This window comes from Notolepis coatsorum, assembly GCF_963971535.1.
Source record: "Notolepis coatsorum genome assembly, chromosome: 3".
Classification (NCBI taxonomy): Eukaryota; Metazoa; Chordata; class Actinopteri; order Aulopiformes; family Paralepididae; genus Notolepis; species Notolepis coatsorum.
The window spans coordinates 130,195,912-130,220,767 of record NC_140167.1 but is presented as its reverse complement, the minus strand read 5'-3'; the positions used below and the strand labels follow the sequence as shown (position 1 = coordinate 130,220,767).

Genomic DNA, 24,856 nt, shown 5'->3' with positions numbered 1-24,856 from the left:
TCTGTAAGGTTTATTCCAAAAATAATCATTGTTTTATATTTCTAATCAAGTACTCAAAACCATCATTTTTCAGCCTCATGATTTCAGGCTGTTATTGGCTTGGCTCCACCCATACTAGCAGAATGCTTTGAGTGACAGCCACCCACCAAATAGCTCCGCCCATACTGCATGTTCCCGTCCTTCCAGGTGAATTGAAAACAGTTTATAGTAAACAAGATGTAGCCATTTTGATCATTGATAGATTGATTTCCTCAAATCAATCTACTAGTTTTTTAGACTCCTTGTGGATACATAAACAGTACTGTATAATTGTAGATCTGGTATGTCATAAATGGCTTGATGCAACACTTCTGTAATTCCGAGAGAGAGAGAGAGAGAGGGGGGGGGGGAAGAGAAGAGAGAGAGAGAGAGGGGGGGGAAGAGAAGAGAGAGAGGGAAATAGAGAGAGAGAGGGGGGGGGAAGAGAAGAGAAAGAGAGAGAGAGAGAGAGAGAGAGAGAGAGGGGAAGAGAAGAGAGAGAGGGGAAGAGAGAGAGAGAGAGAGAGAGAGAGAGAGAGAGAGAGACGAATGGGAGAGGGACTCTGCGTGTCTCCCTCTCCCGTTCGAGGAAGTCCACCGCCACGCCACAGCCCATGCTCCCGAACCGAGAGAGAGAGAGAGAGAGAGAGAACTATGTAAACACTCTGCGTGTCTCCCTCTCCCGTTCGAGGAAGTCCACCACTGCGGGTCTATCTGATTCTCTCTCTCTCTTGCTCGCTCTGTCAAACCCTGTTTGGTGGCTACAACCACAGAGCCAATCGGATCACTGTGCGCTACCCAGCGCCCGAGTGACGTCACGGCGTGGCTCAACCCGGGATGACCTGATTAAATCTAGCAGGAAATGCTCTGAGCTGAATCAGAGCAATCCGCCAATATGGTATTTAGACACAAAACACATTGATACTAACTCCTATTACTATAATACAATGCTAGAGACTGAAAAATGACATTTATAATGCATGTCATCTTCAATGATGGTAGTGAAAGGGTTAACCCTTTGTAGTGGGGTAATTGAAAGGGTTAACCATCTGTAGTGTGGTAGTGAAAGGGTTAACCATTTGCAGTGTGGTAGTGAAAGGGTTAACCATACTGTATGTAGTGTGGTCGTGAAATGGTTAACCCTTTGTAGTGTGGTAGTGAAAGGGTTAAGCCATCATGCAAAAAGTCCACCGCTGTAATAATTTGTTTTCTAGCTACTGTAGATGACCATCATCAGGCTTGTGTGCTCCTCACAACATAGAAGTATCATAGTAGCATGGTGGTCAGTGTTACCAGGTACTGGGCATTGTATAAATACAGTACTCTAGTAAAAGCAATGTATCACCATTGTACCACTTTTGTACTTAAATAATGACATCCAATTTAAACTGTGATACTGATAATATCACAATATTTCCATAGTTTCTTTGGTCACTACCACAAAAAAAAATATATAAAACAAAATATTATAATAAAATAAAATACCACAACCTTTTCACAAGGGAAGTTATCTATTCTCGGATTGACCTGTACATCTACAGTTATACCGTGATCCTCGGTTGGTTAATGAATTCTTACACATGTACTCCAGAGTTCCAATGGGGGGGCTGAACTGTTTGAGGAAGAGAGGGTTGAAGTTCTGGGAGCATCCAAAGTCAATGATCTTGACCACGTTCATGTAGGTCACGATGATGTTCTCCTGCTTGATGTCCAGGTGGAGGATGCGTCTGGTGTGCAGGTAGTCCAACCCCTGGAGGATCTGGACAATATAGGCCACCACGTCGTCCTCAGAGTAGCGGAATCTGAGGCAAACAGAGCAGATAGTAATGATTAAGTATAACTACTGAGGAACTAACAACAAACAAACATTAACAAACCATTGATTAAGACAAGATACTGTAGGATATTCCTTTATTGATCCCCTTTGGGAAATCCAGGCGTCATAGCAGCATGGGGGAGGGGGGGGGGGTACAGCCAGGTATGGGCATGGTAATAGTAGAAAGACAACAATTATAATAAAGATACAAATAAAAGATCAAAAATAAAAATGAAAATAAAAAAACATAAAAAGTGATTTTTTTTGTTGACAAAGCTCTACCTGTCTATGAGGCTATAGAGGAGCTCCTTCCCACTGCAGCACTCAGAGATGAGCACCAGGTAGCGGGGCGTGACATAGGCCTCATGCAGGGCCATGATCTTGTCGTGGTGGAGCGACTTCAGGATGTCGTACTCCTGCAGCACCGTCTGCTTGTTGCTCGCCTCGTACGGCACAATCTTTGCCATGAACAGGTTACCAGTAGCGTTCTCCCGGCATTCGCGGATTACACCGAACCGACCCCTGTGTGGTGGGGAGAGAGTAGCTAGATGCTTAACATTGCTTTACAGTCATATAACATTTGTCAAGTATATACTGTAGTGGGGCGCACTAAACTAGAATCAGTGTTGCCTGTTATGTCAGGAGTGAATTAACCAGTGATTCTAAAGGAGAACTCTCGCTGTAACTGACAAGATTCTACCATTACAAAATAATATTTTACTTGAGACAAATACCAATGCTAAATACATACATTATATAATCGCGTTACAACAAGACACAAGAGCTGTGGCTGTCAAATGGTGCACAGTTCTAAACACCGTCATACTGCATTGCTATTCCATTAGGAACACAGTACCTGGCCTTCTCGTCCATGAAGGTGTAGGGTTTCTGGGGAACTCCCTGTCTCAGGGCTCCCTCTCCAAGGGGCGTCCTGCGTCCCGAGGGGGTGACCCGCCCTGATGGGGTGACCCGCCCGGATGGGGGGAAGAGGCTTTCCCCTCCGTGCCCCACCGGCGACAAGGTGGACACCAGCACCACGGGCGCGGAGGCGGCGGGGGGCGCGGCAGAGGGGGGAGCGGTGACGGGGGAGGGGGTGGAAGGAGAGGGCGGGGTGACACGGGCGGTCGGTGTGTACATCGGCACGGACGAGATGGGCTTCCCGATGGCGGGGGGTGGCGCGGGCGCAGGAGGAGTCTTGGCCATGGGAGGCACTATGTTGACCGGACTCTGGGGCTTCGGGAGGACAGCGGGAGGAGGCGCCAGCTTGCCCTGAGGCTTCGCCACGTTGATGTTGAGGGTGGTCTTGGCTTTGGCTGGAACGGCCGGGGAGGGGGGTGTCGGGGTGGGAGCCTGGTGGGAGTCGATAGTGATCACAGGCACAGGGGCGGGGGGGAGACTAGAAGCGCCCTGTACGGTGGCCTTGACCGGGGCTGTTGGAACAGATCTGTTCACTGATACGGCTGCGGTGGTGGGAGCAGGAGTTTGGGTGGTAGGGGCAGAGGACGGGGCAGAGTACGGGGCAGAGGACGGGGCAGAGTACGGGGCAGAGGACGGGGCAGAGGGCGGGGCAGAGGACGGGGCAGAGGACACAGGGGTTGCTTTACTCTGAGCAGGTTTAATGGGGGTTACGGTCATGGAGGACATCATCACCACTGGGGCAGCAGAGACAGTCTTTACCACGGCTGGGGCAGCAGAGACAGTCTTTACCACCGCTGGGGCAGCTGGGACCGTCTTTACCACCACTGGGGCACTGGTTTTAGCTGGTTCTGTTGAAGGAGGAGGGATATACATTTCAGCGACTTGATAACATCTATAACATGCTTAACCTAATCTATGGAATTTTTTTTTATAATTTTTGCAATTAGCAAATAAAAAGATATATAGCAATTTGCAATTTTTACAATTTGACCATGCAAGGTGCCAACCTGCTCATCAGGAGCAGTTAGGGGTTAAGTGTCTTGCTCACTTCCGATTACTAGACGACCGCTCTACCTCCTGAGCCACTGTCGCCCCAACATGAGAATGTATGTATCTTTGTTTCTTTGTAATGTCATGTTAAATGTATGTATCTTTGTTTCTTTGTAATGTCATGTTAAATGTATGTATCTTTGTAATGTCACGTTAAATGTAAGTATCTTTGTTTCTTTGTAATGTCATGTTAAATGTATATATCTTTGTTTCTGTGTAATGTCACGTTAAATGTATGTATCTTTGTTTCTGTGTAATCTCACGTTAAATGTAAGTATCTTTGTGTCTTTGTAATGTCACTTTAAATGTAAGTATCTTTGTTTCTTTGTAATGTCATGTTAAATGTATATATCTTTGTTTCTGTGTAATGTCACGTTAAATGTAAGTATCTTTGTGTCTTTGTAATGTCACGTTAAATGTAAGTATCTTTGTTTCTTTGTAATGTCATGTTAAATGTATATATCTTTGTTTCTGTGTAATGTCACGTTAAATGTAAGTATCTTTGTGTCTTTGTAATGTCACGTTAAATGTAAGTATCTTTGTTTCTTTGTATTGTCATGTTAAATGTATGTCTCTTTGTTTCTTATCTTATTTCTTGTATTTTCTGTGAGGTAATGGAGCTGCTGTGATGTCAAACTTGATCTGACAATAAAGTATCATCTCATCTCCTCTCATTGTCTTACCTACGGCATCCAGGCTCACCACCTCAGAGAGATTACTATAGGGACCTTGGCCAGCTTTGTTGACACATGCCACCCTGAACTGGAAAGAGCCCCTTGCTGGCAAGTCCACCACATTGTAATAACAGTCTGCCATTCCCGTTGCCACAATCAGCCAGCTGGGTTCACCTAAAGAAAAAAGGAACACAGTGTCTAAGACGCAAAGCAAAATAATGTGAATCCCTACCCTCCTTCAAAACCGCTCTCAAAGAGCACCTACGGGAGGCTGCAATTCGAAACTGGCCCCGGTAAATGTCCAATCAATCAATCAATCAATCAATCAATCACTCAATCAATCAATCAATCAATCAATCGCATGGATTGAACTGGTCTCACACAAAGCACCATACCTGTGAGTCACCACTAGGGGCAGAGTGGCTAACCATGAGTAAAGAATGAATCTGAAAAGGCAGCGCAGAAACCCTATAGGGAGGTGTAGTCTGACGTCACTGGTTGTTCCACTTGTATAGGGATTTATCATTGGGAAAATGGATTATCGCCTATTGTAACAATTCTGCCGCATGGAAATTGAAAAAAAATCAATTTTGCATAAAATGAGTTCCCTTCTATCGCTAACATTATTTTGTAAGCATTTTTGGTTGAAATTAAATTTGGCGATTTTTTTTATGATTAATTTCGAATATTTTCATGTTGAGCTATAGATTGTGGATGAATAAGCACAGAAAGGTAAATGTTAATGCTTTATTTGTTTTAAACGAGACGATTTAGAAATGGGCAATGGGAAAATACATTGCGTTGGACAGAGGGTGGAACACGAAACCACTATGACGTAACCACTACACCTCCCTATAGGTGGGTTCAACATGACAACATAAACATTCTAAATGGACCCACGTTTATTTCCTGTTGCAATTTCTGCTAATAAAATAGTTGACAGGAAATACACTTGGGTCCAAAGTGTTTCCTAGCAATAGAATTCCAGTTAAAACGTCTATATGACTACCCATTACAAGTTCTCAAAGGTACATTTCACAGTTTTGCTATTCAATCTGTTAGTAGGAAGGGTCTAATCTGAAAGTAATCTAAATAATTATACAGTAAAAAGGGAAAGACGAGATTTGTTTGATTAGCTTAGCTTTAATTTAGTGTTATGTGTTTTTATTTATCAACTTTTTCTCCTCCTATTTTTCTTGTATTTTCCTCCCATCCCAATTTAGTCGTAATTCCCCACCCCCCTTCCTGGTCGTTGCGCGCATTTCCCCCCCACATGCCGGTCTAGGGAGCCCTGAAGTCTATCACATGCTTCTTCCTCCGATACATAGGAGACAGCCAGCAGCCTCTTTTCACCTGGCAGTGAGGACTCTCATTGGTGAAGTGTAACGCGTGGGAGGTCACACTACCTCACCCAGATCCCTTCCTCGCTGTGCAGGCACCCTGACCGACCTGTAGGAGTCGCTGTTTACAACGACCAGAATACCACCCACCGGCTTCCCTCCCGCTGACAATTGTGTCAGTATGACGACCGGCCAAGCCGGAGGCACCGCTGACAGCTGGATTCGATACCAGTGTCTCTGCGGTGGTAGACAGACGCTTAGTCCGCTGCGCTACCCGGCCGCCTAGTGTTATGTGTTTTAATGTAGTGTCAAATAAATTAACAACTAAATAAATACATACATTTTGTCATGTTAACTTTAAGACACTTTTCAGTTTATAGTAGCTGAAAAAAGAATACGAGAAAATAATTGGAGATGTTTGTGGACTGACCCTCTGCTCTTCTCTCCAGAGAGTATGTGCAGGGAGCCATGGTGTCTGAGGGCCTCCACAGAACCAGAGCTGTGTTCTTGTACCGCTGAGGAATCTCAGGGGTCCCGGGACGATTGGGTAGACCTTTGAGAGAAAAAGAGACATTAGCAATACTAATGCCCACAATCATAAAAAAACGACTATTATCTACTCTTCCCCAACTACCATTTGCTTCTTTCTCTCAGCGTTCCCTTTCTATCCCTCTATAAACCTCTCTCTCTCTCTCTCTCTCCTCCTGATACTATTGTCCATGTCAACGTACGGGCGAGGGAGATAGTGCAAGAGCTGGACACAGCAGCCAAGGGGTTGATGGCGACACACTCATAGAGCCCAGCGTCCTTCTTGTTCGTCTGCATGATCATCAGCAGCTGTCTGCCGTCAGGACAGGAGATCATGTTCATCCGGGCATCGATCTCCAGAGGCTTCTTATCTGAGGGAAACACAAGCCAAAACGCTTCCTCTGAAAGAACTGTCTTTGGGTCTGCATAGGAATTAATGGTGTTTATTTTCTTGGCTTAAATTGGTCAGTAATGAAGAATAATGATTAAAAGAAAATGGTACAGATCAATGTACGGCTCATGCATATTTAGTAGAAAGGATGAAACCGTTATTAGTAAACAGCACACACTACTGCTGAGCTCTGCATTTATACACCACTTCCATATCACCACCATCATTTGATCATTTGTAACGACACTTCTTATTTTTTTCACAAGCTTGCAGGTTGGTGATAAGACTCAGATAAGCACACGCACTTGCTTTCAGTTCAGCAGTTCAACATGATCTATGTGTGAAGCCAGCGAGTAAAAGGTCAAAATGGTCTCATTTAAAAGAGGCTCTTACCCTTCATCCAGTTGATGTGTGGGTGGGGGCTGCCTGCCGGGAGGCAGCTGAGAGTGACTGGATCTCCTTCCAGCAGGACATGGTCCCTCAGCTTGATGTGGAACACAGGAGGGAAATCTACAACCCAGAGGCATCAGTTAGTTAGTTAGTTAGTTAGTTAGTTAGTTAGTTAGTTAGTTAGTTAGTTAGTTAGTTAGTTAGTTAGTTAGTTAGTTAGTTAGTTAGTTAGTTAGTTAGTTAGTTAGTTAGTTAGTTAGTTAGTTAGTTAGTTAGTTAGTTAGTTAGTTAGTTTCACTTTATTGTCCACAATGTGGAAATGTGTCTTTCCCTTGAACAAACAAATAAAACAACAACAATGACAATGACGGCAGGCATTATACTGTACATATACATACTTCTGTAATGGAGAAGTGCATAGAATGTAGGAATACAATACATCAACAAGGACCGGGTCTAACGAGTGCAAGATTAATTTAATGCCTTAATGGCATTAGGAATGAAGGAGTTTTTTTTTAATGTTTCGGTTTGCCCTAGGTAGTCTGTAACGACAGCTCAAACTCACCATAGAGTGAGTGAGAGGGGTCACCCACTATCTACCTAGCTTTCTTCCTAAGCACTTCATTGTAAATATGTAGCATATCTGTTTTTGTGGCTTCCCTATGGTTTTTGAGGCCACATTCACTATCCTCTGCAACTTATTCCTTCCTTCTATCTTCAGATTTCCATTAGACTAACATTGTAAGTGCCAACTTAAAATGTAAAATGGATACAATGCTCTTTTGTTAGTGATTGATTGAAAAGTTTATTAACAGATTGCAGAATGGGTACAGTACAGTACAGCTCAATACATACAATTGTTAAGGGGATGCAGACCAGAGAAAGACTTTCGACTTGTTTACATCAGGGTCCCCCATTTTCAATTCATCATAACATATATGACATACATGACATACAGATAGACAGTACTGCTACATCTATACATTTATGACATATCAGATTTGCAAATACAGTACTGTTTGTGATACAAAAGTGTCCAGAAAAGGAGTGTATATACATTTGGCATAGAAACTGTACATTGGAGGAGGTTGGTTGGGTGGGGTGGGGTTGGGTGGGTTGGGTGAGGGCTGTACATTGGAGGTGGGGGGGGGGGGGGGGGGGGGGGGGGGGGGGGGGGGGGGGGTTGGGAAGGGGACACACACACATTTTACACTGTACATTTGAATATTGACAAAGCCTTACTTGGTCATTTACTGTACAGTGACGGAGAGTAATGAGCTGGCAACGTTTACAGTGTGGTTCAGATACAACTCTTGTTTTGTTTTGTTGTGTTGTGCTGTGAGTTAGTAGGCCATGCAGCATACAGTTTGTTTCTGTAATCTCACTGATGATATATTGCCCTTATACTCCATTAGAGGCCCAATCATCAAACAAAAAGTAAACAAGAGTGTAGCCCATAGACTGGGTAGACAAATAAAATATATAATAATATCATCACCCTCTTAAAATAATGGCCTAAGTAATTTTTTGGAGAAAATGTTTTTTTTTGCCTAACTCATATCTTCATGATGCTGGCCACCCTCTGGTACAATCGCCTACATCCTTAATTGAAAGGATCATGCTGTTTCTACCCTGGAAGAATATAGCCTATGTCAAGAGTGTGACTTAGGCAGTTTTATCTTTTGCCTAAGTCACAAGACATGCAATTTTACAACTTTTCAAGATGGCAGATGCTTCGAGAAGCAAGAAAAGCTACAGTCTGGATGAAGTCATTTCCATGATTCAGGGCTCGTCCCCTATTGGTAAGTGATGAGGTTTACTATAATATAGGCAAGGCTATCTATACATGTTGTGTAGTTATTTAGTCTTTTACTGTCACAAATTATAGTTTAATTACAAACACAAAATAGTGAATGAATCCAAGCAGAAACGTCTCAAAGGAATGCCGTACAAGGGCAAAGGTGGCAACAAAATACCTGCGAAGGCTAAGGGTCCTCCCTGCAATTCAAAGTTCTGTCAACGAGTCAAGACTCGAGACTGCCAATCCATTACAGAAGAACAGAGGCAGTGGATATTTCAGAATGTTTGGTCGATGAACACCTGGGAAGAACGTCGGTTATACATCAAAACTTTGGTCACAAAAGTCGCCATAAAGCAAAGGAAAGTTGCTGAAGAATCCAGGCGCAATGTGTCATTGTCCTACCAACTTAAACTTCAGGATGGAACGAGTCATAAAGTGTGCCAGGCACTTTTTTCTTCTACACTTGGTCTCCATGAAAGAACCATTAGACACTGGCTGAATGAAGACACCATCGACCATGACAGACAAGCAGCAGCCCCGCCAACTAAATCTGGACCTAAGAGTGGCAAGCATGCAAAGCTGGAAAGTGACGTCACAGATTTCCTTAAGGACTGGTTGAAGGACCTGCCCACTGTTGATTCACATTACTGCAGAAGCACAGCGACCTACAAAGACAAGAAGTTCCTTCACCCAGGCACAACCATCTCCCAACTACATCGGGAATATCAACAAGCAGCTGCAACTGCTGGAGTGAGGGCCGTTGGGATACGGCATTTTACAGATGTGTTCCATGAAGGAAAGTATTCCGTATTCATTCCTTGAAAAGATCAGTGTGATGTTTGTGTTTCATTCAAGCATGGTAATATCAGTAAGGCCAAATATGATGCACATGTGATGGCGAAAGATGAAGCAAGACAAGAGAAATCACACGACAAGGATTCTGCAAACAATGAGAAGTCCGTTTGGACAATGGACTTGCAAGCCATGCTGCTGTGTCCAAAAACCCAAGCCAGCTGCCTGTATTACAAAACAAAACTGCAGGTCCATAACTTTACCCTCTATGACTTGAAATCAAAGGAAGGGTACTGCTACATGTGGGACAAGACTCAGGGCGATCTCAGTAGCGAAGTATTCGCACACCTTCAATATAGCCATTTTGAAGGTTTGATCAAAGATCATCCAGAAATCAAGGAGATAGTAGTGTGGAGTGATGGTTGTGGTTATCAGAACCGCAATGCAAATGTGGCGAATGCATTTTCTGAGCTTGCCAGGAAATATGGGGTACTAATAACACAGAAGTACCTTGTTGCTGGACACATACAAATGGAGTGTGACAGCATGCATAGTACCATTGAACGTAAAATTATTACGGATATCATCACCCCGAGAGACTACGTGATCATACTCCAGACTGCAAGAATCAGACCATCACCCTGTGACAGCATGCATAGTACCATTGAAAGTAAAATTATTACGGATATCATCACCCCGAGAGACTACGTGATCATACTCCAGACTGCAAGAATCAGACCATCACCCTACCATGTGAAGGTGGTCAAGCATGATGAAATCCTGAAATTGAATGGCTCTTACATCCTCAGCATCAGACCAGGCAAAAAAGCTGGAGATCCGATTGTACATAATTTGCGCGCTCTTCAGTTTAGCAGTGATGGCAAGGTCCATTACAAGCTATCCTTCTTGGATAACTCATGGGAAGCACTGCCACAGAGGGTCCAGGTGCCAAACGAGCTGATGACATGGATTAGAATGTTTCCACATGCTCTGCTAATCACAGAGAGGAAGTTTCAGGACCTTCAGTCCATGAAACATGTCATGCCCACCGAGTGTCATCACTTCTTCGATAATTTGCCACATAAATAGGCATCAATCAATAGCTCTGCAAAGAAGAGCTGAAGGGAGAAGTGAGGAGAGGAACATGCCTCCCAGTGTTTGATTTTCCTGCCATTTGTTTGATTTTGAGTGATTTAACTACAATAAAAACCCAGTAAAGAAGAGCTGGGGGGAGAAGTGAGGAGAGGAACATGCCTCCTCCTCAGTGTTTGAGTCACCTTGGCATGTTTGATTTAGCCAAGAGTGATGTAGGAGCCAAAGCTATATATTTAGGTTATTGTATTATATGAATGTTTATTTTTATAACCTTACATTGAAACGGTATTAGGAATATTGATTGGATTTAGATAAAGTCATTGAACCGTCTTATTTGTCATAATAGAACATTCTAGAACATTTGTGATGTCACAGTATGATGTCATGACCGAACGTTCTAGAACATTTGTGATGTCACAGTATGATGTCATGATCGAACGTTCTGGAACATTGGTGATGTCACCGTATGATGTCATAACCGAACATTCTAGAACATTTGTGTCTCTATATATAGTCCACAATTCTCTCACAACAGGCAGTGTGTAGCTTGAAACAGGACTGAACAGGACTCAACAGATAGACTAAACAACATAGACTGAAGCCTGCATTTCTCAACCAAGGTGCCAAGCCTACCGTTTTGCTGTGGAAAGAGCCGGTAAGTTGATTTACGGCTTTCCAGTGTGGAGGAATTTTCATGTGTCGAGTCGGCGGTGATTTTGGAGACTGTGAAAATACAGTTTTCTTACCTTGTAGTAGTAACGTGAATATTTAGGAAAATAGCTTTAGGACCACTTCTGTAAAGAAAGACTTCGCTGTGGAAGAGAAATAACCCATTTGGATATCTTTGTTTTACACTGGAGCGAGCGGCTGTGGACAGTATTTTTCTTTATCAACAAACTTACTACTCACGAGTAAGCAACTTTAACCAGTAGAGTGGAACGTCGGCCCTCATAAGTGATTTGAGTTGTAACTGTTGAGTTTGCTTTATTGAATTTAAAGGGCCAGGCCAACCACGGCCAAACTGCCCTCTGTCTCCTGAGTCTCTGTGTGCCCTGCTAGTGTGGCTTATCCTTCCCCATTGTCTGTCAAAGAAATGGGAATACAAGAAGTGACACGTTTTGCCCAAGTCACTTACTCAAGAAGTAATTTGGCCTAAGTCAGGTTTAAAATGGCTCAAATCACAACGGCATGTTTGTAAATTGGCCTAAGTCATTTATTCCTTTTGTTACATAATTGATAGACATCGTTATTTTTATGTTAATTGTCTTCTATTGTCATACATTTTTTGTGTGAAATTATTAATAAATATAATATATTATATATATGGTTCAGTTTATTATGTTTCCTGAAAAACGAGAAATTATGACTTAGGCCACTATTTTAAGAGGGCGACGATATGTAATAAGTACATTCTAGAACATTTGTGTGTCACAGTATGATGTCATAATAGTACATTCTAGAACATGTCATTTGTGTTTTATATATATTCAACAATTCTTGCAGCCCAGAAAAAGATCGCAGGGGGCAAGGAGGGTCCCAGTAGAAGAAGAAGGTGAAGTAGAAGAAGACGAAGAGCCCATAAAAAGAATTGCGGAGGGCAGTAATACACCACGATGCGTCTACACTGCCGGAAATTCAAATAAGAAGAAGAAGAAGAAGATCTCATTGTGCATCTTGAGACAGGATAGATAGACTGTCTATCCTACAACACAGACTGAAACCTGCATTTCTCAACCAAGGTGCCTTGCCGACCGTTTTGCTGTGGAAAGATGAAAGCGGTGAAGCGTCTGGCCAAGAGGAGGATTGATGCCACATGTTCTGAGGGACACAGCCGAGGTTCGAGGAGCAGGGCGATGGAGTCTGTCCAGAGACGAGGGTGCCAGACAGTGCCAGACAGTACCAGAGAGTGCCAGACGGTACCAGACCGTTTCAGAGCAGCAGCCTGTCAACATATATACAGCTACTGGCACCTGTATCTAATCCTTCTATATTTCTACTTATACTCCTGCATATAACCCTTCTATATAACTACTTATACACCTGCATATAACCCTTCTATATAACTACTTATACATCTGCATATCACCCTTCTATATAACTACTTATACACCTGCATATAACCCTTCTATATAACTACTAGAGCTGGGCCGTTAACGGCGTTAACGTGCTGCGTTAACGCGATACTAGTATCGCGCGATAATATAATTAACGCATTAATCTAAAAAAAAAAAAAAAAAAAAAAAAAAAAATTACATTTTTTTTTTTTTTACATTTATCTACCCAGGGTAGGTTCGCTGAGCACAGATGCTCTTTTTCAGGAACGCCCTGCTTCACATTCACACAGTTCAATTCACACCTGGGAGCTGCCCAGTACAACCACAGTTGACACCATTGGCCACTGAGCAACTCCATAGTTCAAGTTTGAAATGCTTCTTTCTGTTTTGCTCCTGAGAGTGTGCTAGATACTGTACTGTACTGGTAATATTATTTATTTGTGTTAACTTCTGAATAAAACAACTTATTAAACACAAGTACATCTTATTGAACATTATTTTGATATTTCATTACCAATTATCATAGCAAAACAGCTTTTTCAAACAGTCTGTAATGCATTTTGGAAACGGGAGATGGGCTCATGGTGTAATGGGCCACCTGGCCTGAGAAACATAAGGAGGAAAGAAAAAGTAAGGACTTACTTCTGGTCATTATTTGGGTAGAACACACACATTTTCTTTTTTTTTAGCCATTTTAATCTAGATTAATCTAGATTAAATCCAGGATTGCAGATAGATTAATCTAGATTAAAAAAATTAATCTATGCCCACCTCTAATAACTACTTATACATCTGCATATCACCCTTCTATATAACTACTTATACACCTGCATATCACCCTTCTATATTCATACTTAAACACCTGCATAACCCGTAACGGTTCCAGGGAGGACAATGAGAACTTTGCTCACAAAGTGAACAGTGGCCACAATGGGAACAGTGGTCTCCTACCTGGTCTCCTACCTCCCTCTAGTGGTCACCATCAGATGGGCCAGATGATGAAGGCCACCATTTTGTGTTTCTTTAAGATAGTTGAGTTAATTTCTTCATGTATGTTGTCCTGGGCTTTTCCTTTCCTTGTTTAATTGTCATCCCCCTGTCTGGTTGTTGTTCGTGATATTGTCTTGGTTGTTGTGATATCGCTTTTGTGTCTAGTTGGTGTTTAATTGTTTCTGTGTTTTTGGACTGGCCGTGCCAGGTGTTGTCAATTGTAATTAGTCTAGTATTTAAGTGTGTCCTTCCTCATTTCTGTGTGGCGACATACCTCCAGTTTCCCCCTTCCTGTCCACGTCGTGTTGCACTGTGTTTTCATTCTAAGTAAGTGTTAGTGTTTTTTTGTTCCTGTTTATTTTCCGTATTCTCAAGTTTGCTGTTTCACTAGTGCCGTTTATGTTTTTTTTGTTACTTGTAGTTTAACCTTGCTCTCTCGGTTCTAAAATAAATAGAACACCACATTTTTGTGAAGAGCAAAAAAAATATAAATAAAATTATAATAATATGTAATATAAAACTAAATATGGTATGTGGAGCATTTCAATTCTCAATTGATTGACTGAGCTCTTGATACAAGGACCGACGGTGCAGCCAAACCTAAAACTTAGCACATTCTATATGGTAGCTGTAAAAGCTTTGCTTTGCTTTACATGTGAAATGCTTTGATGGGTTGAGAAAGTTACCAAAAGCATATTTTCCATCGTCATATAAAACTCTTTTTTTATTCTCTTTTTATTGATTTAATAAAAAGATAATTCATATAATTCATATAAAACTCTTATCAAAAAACATTATGCACATACTGTATACCCCAGATTTTGATGGTCTAAAATTCAGCATTGTGCCTTTTAACTACAATATCGTGGGTAAATGGGACTCACCAGAAGCAAGCTTGGAGTACTGCCGTGAACGTAGGGCACTGTTTTCTCTGGCGATTGCTGATGGGATGTCAGGCTGTGATATTGTCTTGTCTCGCTTCCCTCTGGTCAGGCCCCATCGGTCCCAGCGTGACCTGCGTTCAGCCTCTGCGCCTTAAAAATACAGTATACATTTTTTTTAACTGTGAACTAAAACTGACAGAAGATAGGAAAGAAAGTGGATACGTTTAGAAAACCAAAAGGAAGAATTATTTACATGCAGTGTACAACAAGGAAAGCCAAAGCGTTTATATTGTGTTGTTTGCTGTTGTTGTAAACAATCTTAAATAAAAAATAACTTGATCAAAAAGAAAAAAGGAAAGCCAAAGTGACAGTATTCTGTAAGGTCATACTTGATCAAACTTACACCCTAGGAAACTCAATGTTATTTCTAAGATATTGCTAAATTAAGCATTTTATGATAGGAAATAAATACTTTTTGCAGTGCGGGATTAATTGTACCAAAACCTGTAAAAAGGGCATTTCACCAAAAAACAATGCTGATTTATTTTGCACATAATCTCACACACATCCAAAAACTCTAAACAGTTTTGCACACATTCATTTAGTTTGACGGTTAAATTAGTAAATTAGTATGAATATGTTGTGTTAATTACAGCACCATGAAATCATCTAAATGAAAAATATAGCAATACCTTATCTTATAGGGACTGCTACCTTATCATTTAATTGAGATGTAATTAACACAACACAAGCATTCAATGTCCCCGATGACATCACTGGTGGTCATATTCAAAATCAGCATTATTTTTGGTGAAGTACCCCTTTAACCCTTTCACTACCACACAATAGAAGGTTAACCCTTTCACTACCCATGTGTAGTGTGGTAGTAAAAGGTTAACCTTCTGTAGTGTGGTAGTGAATGTGTTAACCCTTTGTAATGTAGTAGTGAAAGGGTTAAGATGAAGAGATTTGTCTCTTACCCTTTGTCGTTTCTGACTTCTGGCTCGACATGGACTCCAGAGACTCTGTCGAGGCACCGTTACTAGCCTGAGACGCCAGTTGGTTCTGAGGAGGACTCATACTCTTCATACCGCGACCCTCTGACGTTGAGCGGCGAAGCATGGAAAGAATGGGTGTTCTCTTGTTCTCAGACTTGGCCTCCTTCTCCTCTGACGCGACCCTCCTCTCCTCCGAATAGCTGCGAATCCTGGTGGAGATCTCAGCCACCGTAGATTCGATCTTCCTGCGCATTGTCAAGACGGGAGACTCGTTAGGTTTCTTGAGCTCCTTCTCTTCTTGCTCCGACTGGGCCTCGGCGGTGCCATCCATCTGAGTCATCTCCACCTCTTTCTTTTCCTGGGACCCTCTTCGACCTATGTTCCAGGAGAGCCTGCGCCTAAAAGCAGACTGCTCCTCTTCTTTGGACTTTTCCTCCTTTCGCTCGGCTGACGGCGTTCTCTTCAAGCGCATGGAAAGCCTCCTCATGAAGCCTTGGTCCTTCTGAGCTTCGCGTAGGTCCTGCACTGACTTTGACTTTTCCTCCAGTCGCCTCGGTGCAATTTGCAATGGTGAGCCGATCGGGCTTGGTCGATATATTTCTTCGCCTGGTTCTGTAGAGTCCAAAGGAATTGGTTTGTCGTCATTCTTTGACCTAGACAGAAACTTCAGGCTCCTTGTGAGGGAAGACTCACGCTTTTTAAATCGAGCTTCGAAGACCTCCTCAGAAGAGATGTCCTGAAGGTCGCTTCCTGGTGGGGTCTGCGTGAGAGTCATGGGTGGACTTGGCTCTTTGGTCATCAGCTCGGGCGATGCTACCCTCGAGTAGACCGCAGGATGCACAACGGTGACCGGTGTCATTTGACTGGGTGCAGGCGTGGGGACAAATGTTGGTGTTGACATTGGCATGGTTGAGGGAGCTGGAGCACCTATGGGTGTGGAGGGACCTAATGACAGCTCGTTGAGTGGCTGGAGTGTGGGGACCATGATCGTTTGCATAATGCTAGCGTATGCTGAACTCCTTCCATCTGGAAGCACGACACGGGCAGGGAGAGAGGGCGTCACATAGGTTGGCACAACATCACTCTGGGCCCTTGTATAGTCATGTGTAGGTGTGACCATAACAGAGCTGGTTGTGATGGTCATCTCAGAAGATCTAGCTAGCATGTTCACTTCCTCTTCTATCTTTCCTTGTACTTCTTCAACTTCTTCAACCTTTGTCTCCACGACACTGACCTCCGTCTTCTTCCCCACTTCCTCCATAATCTCTTCTTTTTCTTCCTCCATCTTCTCTTCCTGCACAGTGCTTTGGGCCATGAGAGGAGGGCTAGGCTCTCTCTGGCCGGTATACTCTGATTCAATCATTGGTTCTTCTGACATGCTCATGTCCTTCTCTGAAAAACCGCTTGTGCTTGATCTTTCATCAAAGTTACTATCTGTGGTCACACCATCCATCTTTTCGCTCATAGTTTCATCAGGCTTGATCTCTTTCTCCATTAATGATTCCTCACACTCCATTTTAGTCGGGCTCTCCTGAACAACAGATTCTGGAGTGGGTGGTTTTGGAGAAGGCTCTCTAGGAGTTGTTGGACGGGAGTCCAGCTTGAATTGTTCCGTAAGAGAAGACATAGATATAGCTTCCTTAAGCCTTCGCTCTTCTATTTGTGCCAGGGGGATCTCCAAGGGGGCTCCTGATCGTCGGTGTAAAGGTATAGGTTCTGAATCACCTTGACTAAAGGAAGCGCTTTTACGAAGAACCTTTGCTTTAGGGACATCGTCCCTTGGAGAGTCAGTGGATGCAGCCCTAGTTAATGGGGGTGGGCCCAAACGAGGTGCACGAGAATATCGCTCTGCGGATGATGAGCGTTTTTCCTCTCCCATTCCTAATGTCTCAAACAAAGGACCTCGCAATCCACCCATCTTCTTTTCCACAGAGCCTCCACGGAGCAGTCGTTGCCTCATGAGCTCCAGCTTCGAAGCGTAGTCCTCTTGACTCATATTGGCAGCTCCTGGGCTGGGGCTCCTCCTTGGCAGTTCCATGGATATAGCCTTTTTGAGGACTCCCCTGCCATCCTCTACGGTCCCTTCCCCAGCACCCTCCTCTGGTGTAATGCGAAGTGTCAATGCACTGTCGGCGGAGCCGCCCCTCCTAAGCTCCCCTCTTCGGTGTCCTCCTTCTGGCTTATCTGACTCCATGCTGGAGCCCCTTCGAAGGGGCCTTCTCGCCGGCTCAGATCTTTGTGGCAACTCAGCAGGGGGCTCTTCATCTGAGGAACCCTTGTTATTGTCTTGTGTCGACCTCTTCCTTAGACGGCCCTTACCTGCCGATTCTACCCCTTCTTTCTCCTTTCCCATAGGTTCGCTCTCCACGGACTCCTGGGCTTTATCAGCTGAACCCGATTGGTCAGCGGTTCCATTCCTACTCCCTGTTTCCTTCTCGTCACCCTGGAGATCATTCAAGGACATTCTTGATCCAGAGAATTCCATGGTATGGGGCATTGGAAGGAATGGCAGTTCATCAACATCTTCGTCAGAGTCAGAAGATGATGATGGCACTGGCGAGCCCTCTTTGAGGTGCCTGGGAACTGCGATTGAGATATGGCTGGAAGAATCGTTCAACAACTCAGGGATGGACCTCATGATCATTTTGGATTTGTAGCTGATTAGAGACCGCTAAAAAGGGTAAACATGACATAACAACACACGCACGCACACACACACCACACATTACATAACATTAAAAACTTTTTATTTTTATCCACTTTTTCTCCCATTTTCAATTTTTCTCCCATCCCAATTTTCGTATCGTCCAATTCAACCCTCCCCTGTCTTTGAACGATGTTTCTTGCCTCCCACAAGCCGGCTGCAATGTGGACTAAGTCATACATAGCACGAGTCCCCTCCGATACTCGAGGTAACAGCAGTCGCATCTTTCCACCTGCGCGGCTCGATCTTTCAGCGTGAGGGGTCTGGGCTTTGGAGGGGCGCCGCCCCCATCGCTTCCTGATTCTACTGCGCAGGCGCACCAACCGACCTGTAGGAGTCGCTGTCCACAACGCCCGATCCCCACCCATCAGTTTTCCCTCCCCCTAATACTGCCAATGTGTATTAGTGCGGACGACCAGCCAAACTGAAAGCAATGTGGAGAGCTGGGCTCGAACAGGGAGATGATCTGTTTGAGCCCAGCCTCCAGTATTCGTGGTGAGTGCCTTGCCCACTGCACCACGTAGCCGCCCTCAACATTAAAAACTTCAAGTTGGCATACAATTATAGTTGCAACCCTGTGAGGGTCTGCCATGAGGATCAGGCCGGGGACAAAGAGAGAAGGGTGGGAATTAACTAAGCACTTCTACTAAGTATGGTAGTATTCTGAGGTATTTGTACTTTTTGAGTATTTCCATTTTAAAGGATTACATAATAATTATAAGAAATATCTTACCTGCCATTTTCTGCGGGATACAAACTTCTTGAGGCCCTCTGTACTGATAGCCTTTCCCTTGGTTAGTGTCTATGCAACACAAAGAAAACAGAGGTACTACTGTAAGAATACCCGAGTGATGGAACATTGCTCAGTATAATCTTTCATGATATCCAAGTCATATGAACCAAAGGTTATTGTTCATGAGATAGCTTTCATCATAGCCACTGGCCATGTCATACCTTGAACCAGGGGTGTCGGAGACATTCCTGTGTATCAGGTCTCCTGCAAGAGGAATATAACATTTCATAAGATATGAGGTGTATAACATTTCAAAGGATATATTTCAATGAGAATTGAATATATGACGATGCATCTTTGTCAAATAAGTCTCAACAAATGTATTATTATTAGGAGAGATACAGATTTATTCAGTCAAAAGCAGTGTTGTGCTAGTTACTGAAAAATAGTAACTCAGTTACTTTACTAGTTACTTCATTTCAAAGTAACTTCGTTACTGTACTAGTTACTTACACCCAAAAGTAATGAGTTACTGTGAAAAGTAACTATTTAGTTATTTTAAAAAAAAGATAAAAAAAAAAGATTGCTCCCGAGTCCCATGCCCTATAGTACTCAAAATCGGTTGATCAACTTGACAGTTTCCATTCACATCACCGAACTCTGCTAAGCAATGTGGTCTAGATACAAACACAAATCTGACACAAACAAATGTTGTCCCGAGTCATATAATAAGTGCGCCGGTTGAAGGAACAGCCTTGATGTCGCCGGAGCGTTTCATTATAACCATTATAATTCAAGGGTACTACGACTATGCTTGCACCTCATGGTACCAAAGCACCTCAAAGGCGCTTAAAACAAAATTACAAACATCACAAAACAAACTGGTCAGACTACTACTTGACCTGGACCCCAGAACCCACCTCACCCCTGCCCACTTTGACAACCTAGGATGGCTTAGAGTAGACGACAGAGTACAGCAACTTGCAATGGGCCTGGTCTACAAGATACACTATACGACCGGGGTACCCATGTACATGTCAAAATACTTCCCAAAGGTCAGTGAATACCACAACCACTACACCAGAGGAAGCTCAACAAACCCAGATTCGGCTCAAACAAGGGACTAACGTTTCGCAATTATGCCACAACAATGTGGAACGCCCTACCCAAAGCTAGGGGTAACAGTACTGTATATTTGAATACCGTTTATGTCACAAATGTATCAGTACTAAATACCTATATGTCCCTATGCCATAAATGTCATGTATGTTGTGTATGTCATAAATGTCTATATGAATTGAAAATGGGGGACCCTGATGGAAACAAGACAAACGTCTTTCTCAGGTCTGCATCCCCTTAACAATTGTATGTATTGAGCCGTACTGTATTGTACCCATTCTGCAATCTGTTAAATAAAGTTTTCATTCATTCATTCATTCACCATCTTGCAAGTTGCAACGTTGTTTAAGATATCAATCAAAGCATTGCAACGTTAGAATAGTTAGGATATCAATTGTGCATGAAAGGACTATATTTATATTGTTTGATTAGTATTATGAGATTCCCTGGCAGATTTCGTACAGTCAAAATCCGTTGATCAACTTGAGTTTCAGTGAACACATTGCACTGACTCACCAAAGTCTGCGGTGGTTGAGATGTAGTAACGTTACGTTAGTCCAGTTGACTCCAGCAGCGCCTCAAACATGTTCTTTATCTCGTTTCCATGTTGTATATTAATTATCTCTCCAAGTAGTTGCTAAATGGTTTGTTAGTTTGTTACTGCGTTCTTTTTATGTAGATTCATAGCGAGCGTTTGTTTTGTTTACAATAGAGAGGGTCTATTTCTTTCCGTAGCCGCATTTCTTGCGCACTTCTGATTGGCCAGTGGCCAGACTCGCCTCGTATCATTCTACGCGGGTGGGGATGAGGATAATAATAATAATCACTACCGCTCGCTATCAATCTACGCCGTATATAACGCAAATAACGCAGTGACGAACCATTCAGTAACGTAAGTAGCGTTACTGAATTTCAAAAGTAATGCGTTAGAGTACTAGTTGCGCAAAAAGTAACTTCGTTTCTGTAACGCGTTACTTTGTAACGCGTTAGTCCCAACACTGGTCAAAAGTAGGGATGTCCGATATTATCGGCCTACCGATATTATCGGCCGATATCGGCATTAAAATGTGATATCGGAAAATATCGGTATCAGTTTTCAAAAAAACATTTCTATAACTTTTATTTACCCAGGCAAGCAAGTAAGAACAAATTCTGATTTTATTTATTGTCAAAAGTATGCATAATGTTGTGTTAATTCCACAACAAGAAATATGTAATGTTAATTACCTGAAATTATTAAAAAATTTGGGGGGGTAAACCCTGCATATATCGGTATCGGTTGATATCGGTTGATATCGGTATCGGAAATTAAGAGTTGGACAATATCGGTATAGGTAAAAAAGCCAATATCGAGCATCCCTAGTCAAAAGGTTAAACTTAAACAAAGATATTTTCCACTCACAGTCTGTCTGCTACCAGTAGTTTTATGATGAAACCCTTAGCCTCTCGGCAAAGTTCGGCAAACATGCTCTCCTCAAAGGCCACATTGTAGTTCCTGATGTTCAGCACCGAGCTGCGGTCATTTTCCCCAGCAAATGGAGACACTCCGGTCAGACTGAAAGCAGAAACACACATTCAACACTCCCTCTAATTACAAGCTATACAGCCGTGATCCTGAGAAGCACGTCTCTGTAAATGCATGTTACAAATGGAGGCATAAACATGAGGGCACTAAAGGCTACTGTGTTCAGAGGCTTGTAAAGTGTTCCTTTCACTGCATTGCTTCCTGCCCACAGACATACATAAGCTAAATCATCAATGTTGTCATTAATGAAATTACAATAATTATGTTGCAGAGGGTAACGGAATAATCAAGGAAATCAAACAACCAATTTCACGTACCACAGATATGCAATGACTCCAACTGGCCTGGTGAAAAAAAGAGGAGGATTAGGTCAATGCAACGAGGAGAGCGATGTGATTGGGATATATTTTCACGTATGTCTTTACGCTGGATGGGCTCCAGATACTTTACCAGATGTCTGTTGCTTTGGACACGGGAGTCTGGTTGACGATTTCTGGAGCGACGAATTCCGGTGTGCCGTATTTGCAGTACTGAGCCTCATCAGGTGTCATCTCCACTGCGTTGCCAAAATCACAGATCCGGATCTGATCCCCGTGAAGGTCTGCCATGAGGATGTTATCAGGCTGGGGACAAAGAGAGAAGCGGCGGGAAGTAACTGAGTACCTCTACTCAAGTATGGTAGTATCCTGAGGTAGTAGGTTTTGAGTATTTCCATTTTAAAGGACTTTATGATTTACTCTTACTTTCAAAATAAATATCCATTCATTCAATTCAATCTTTATTTAGACTCTAAATTTAGGGATGTCCGATATTATCGGCCGATATTGGCATTAATATCGGAAATTATCGGTATAGGTTTTCAAAAAATAAATTATATATATATATATATATATATATATATATATATATATATATATTTAACATTTATTTAACCTTTATTTACCCAGATAAGCAAGTAAAAACGAATTCTTATTTTATTTATTGTCAAAAGTATGCATAATGTTGTGTTAATTCCATGACAAGAGATATGTAATGTTAATTACCTGAAATTATTCAGTTTTTTTGGGGGGGAAACCCTGCATATATCGGTATTGGACAATATTGGTATATCGGATATCGGTAAAAAGCCAATATCGAATATCCCTATCTAAATTGCATTGAGGGGTAGCCCTAATTTGCAATGTCCTTGAGTATTTACAATCACATAAATAAATATATAAATAGCACTGCACTAATAGAATCCTCAAACACAATTTTAAAACAATTACAGATTGTGGTGACCTGCTTGGTTCAGGATCACAGAAGCTAAAGGCAGATCTACCAAGTGCAGTATACTAAACTCTAGGCACTTACTTAATATCCTGCTTTTTTACTTCCTCGTTGCTAAGAAATAAACATCCTTGCTTGCTTCCTCTCAGCATTCATCCAAGTTGTAAGATAACAGTTCCTATATTATAAGCATAAGCACTCATGAAAAGTATGTTGTCCAAACATATTACTGTATATAATTATGTATAACTTGCAAATACTTGTTCTTTGGTAAACTACTTTTAATAAACCCTTACTGAACCTGGAGTGCTATCTATGGATATATCTGGAGATGTCTGCCATCACTGCAATACAATGGAATTGAATGGCACTCTGCTTGTGGCGCTCAAAGCACCAAAAAATACATTTGAAAAAATCAAAAGCAATGTCTCTTTCCAGAAATCATGACCCAAGATAATCCACAGATCTTGTTATGAGAGGTTTCATGTAGGAACTATTTCCTACCGAAGTACATGCCCATTCATTACTAGTCGTTGATTCTACAAGGTCCTCATTGTGGGTCTGATCAAATGAGGACTGTGATACAAATGATTGAAAATCTTTGAAAGGTGGTAACTTGACCAAATCAATCTCAGTTTAGAACCCAGTCACACTGACGTGATCTACCTTCATATCCAGGTGAATGATGTTCTGATGGTGAAGGTAGTCCACTCCCTCCAGCAGCTGCCTCATACAGGAACGGACCTGGAGGCATCAGAATATAGAATCACTATTTACATCATGTACATATGTACAAAAATGTTTACTGTTATCTAATATGGACTGTTATCTGTTATCAAAATGTTTTGTCATTTGACCACAAATTTAGGAAGAAGCCTTCAATTTGAAGTAAACATCCTGAAATATGGGTAGATGTACTTGTTTTACTTCTGATTTTTCCTTGTTGAGAGGTAATTCTATGTAAATATTGGCTTATCTTACCACATTCTACCCTGTTAGTCACAAACCAATCAATGTACAACTCACGTCAGATTCCATCACGGTAGATTTTTTGGTAAATCTCTCCAGAAGCTCCTCGTTGCATCTGTATGCATTGTTAAAGATGGTATTATTTTTTAGGCATTTTAAATACTTTATGAAACTGTGTGTGTGTGTGTATATATTCATATATTTCTATACAATTTATATGATTATGCAGAACCTGTGAGTGTATTATAAACCCACACTCTTGCTTTTATTTCTTTTCAGCCCATTTAATTCATCTTTATAATAATATCTGATGTCTTGGGTTGCTGACGCTGTACTGCACAGCTAATGCTGATTCAGTTGATTAAGGGCGGGGTTGTTCCAAATCTCAGAACCCTTGCGCTCTCTTGTACTCCTGAACTTCACAATTGAAATACATCCAATAGGTTAATTCAGTCCACGGGTTTGCAGTCTGTGGACATTGGGATTTAGCCATGTGTGTCAAATCTGAGAGGGGTACATTTCAGTGATGATGATGACGGCATTCTTCTTCTCAAAAGCGTCGTGGAAGTAGAGGACCCTCTCATGGTCCAGCTTGGACAGCAGGTTCATCTCCCTCAGAGCAGAGGTCTTCTTCTTGGCCCGCGCAGAGATGAACTTTGCAGCGTACTCCATCTTGCCCACCTTTTGGGTCACCTTCTTCACATAGGAGAATGCACCTCTGATGAAGACACATTCAGAGAGGATTTTAGCTTATAGAAAATTGCCAACAATTATGATCATGTTCAAAGACAGGGAAAT

The 24,856-nt window shown here is 42.3% G+C and overlaps 1 protein-coding gene across 1 annotated transcript in view; it reads right to left on the bottom strand.

The window, feature by feature from the left end:
- The window catches only part of spegb (striated muscle enriched protein kinase b), a gene marked incomplete at its 5' end in the record, with an annotated part of 129,609 nt that overhangs the window by 3,832 nt on the left and 100,921 nt on the right, over positions 1-24,856 (bottom strand). The window contains 17 exons of the mRNA XM_084311379.1: positions 1,597-1,820; positions 2,117-2,356; positions 2,691-3,600; positions 4,486-4,650; positions 6,247-6,369; positions 6,548-6,715; positions 7,129-7,245; positions 14,742-14,891; positions 15,722-18,410; positions 19,177-19,245; positions 19,398-19,440; positions 21,698-21,850; positions 22,138-22,164; positions 22,271-22,443; positions 23,756-23,833; positions 24,116-24,173; positions 24,576-24,776. Of these exons, the coding sequence (XP_084167505.1) occupies positions 1,597-1,820; positions 2,117-2,356; positions 2,691-3,600; positions 4,486-4,650; positions 6,247-6,369; positions 6,548-6,715; positions 7,129-7,245; positions 14,742-14,891; positions 15,722-18,410; positions 19,177-19,245; positions 19,398-19,440; positions 21,698-21,850; positions 22,138-22,164; positions 22,271-22,443; positions 23,756-23,833; positions 24,116-24,173; positions 24,576-24,776 (5,588 nt within the window). The remainder of the gene's footprint in view (positions 1-1,596; positions 1,821-2,116; positions 2,357-2,690; positions 3,601-4,485; positions 4,651-6,246; positions 6,370-6,547; positions 6,716-7,128; positions 7,246-14,741; positions 14,892-15,721; positions 18,411-19,176; positions 19,246-19,397; positions 19,441-21,697; positions 21,851-22,137; positions 22,165-22,270; positions 22,444-23,755; positions 23,834-24,115; positions 24,174-24,575; positions 24,777-24,856) is intronic.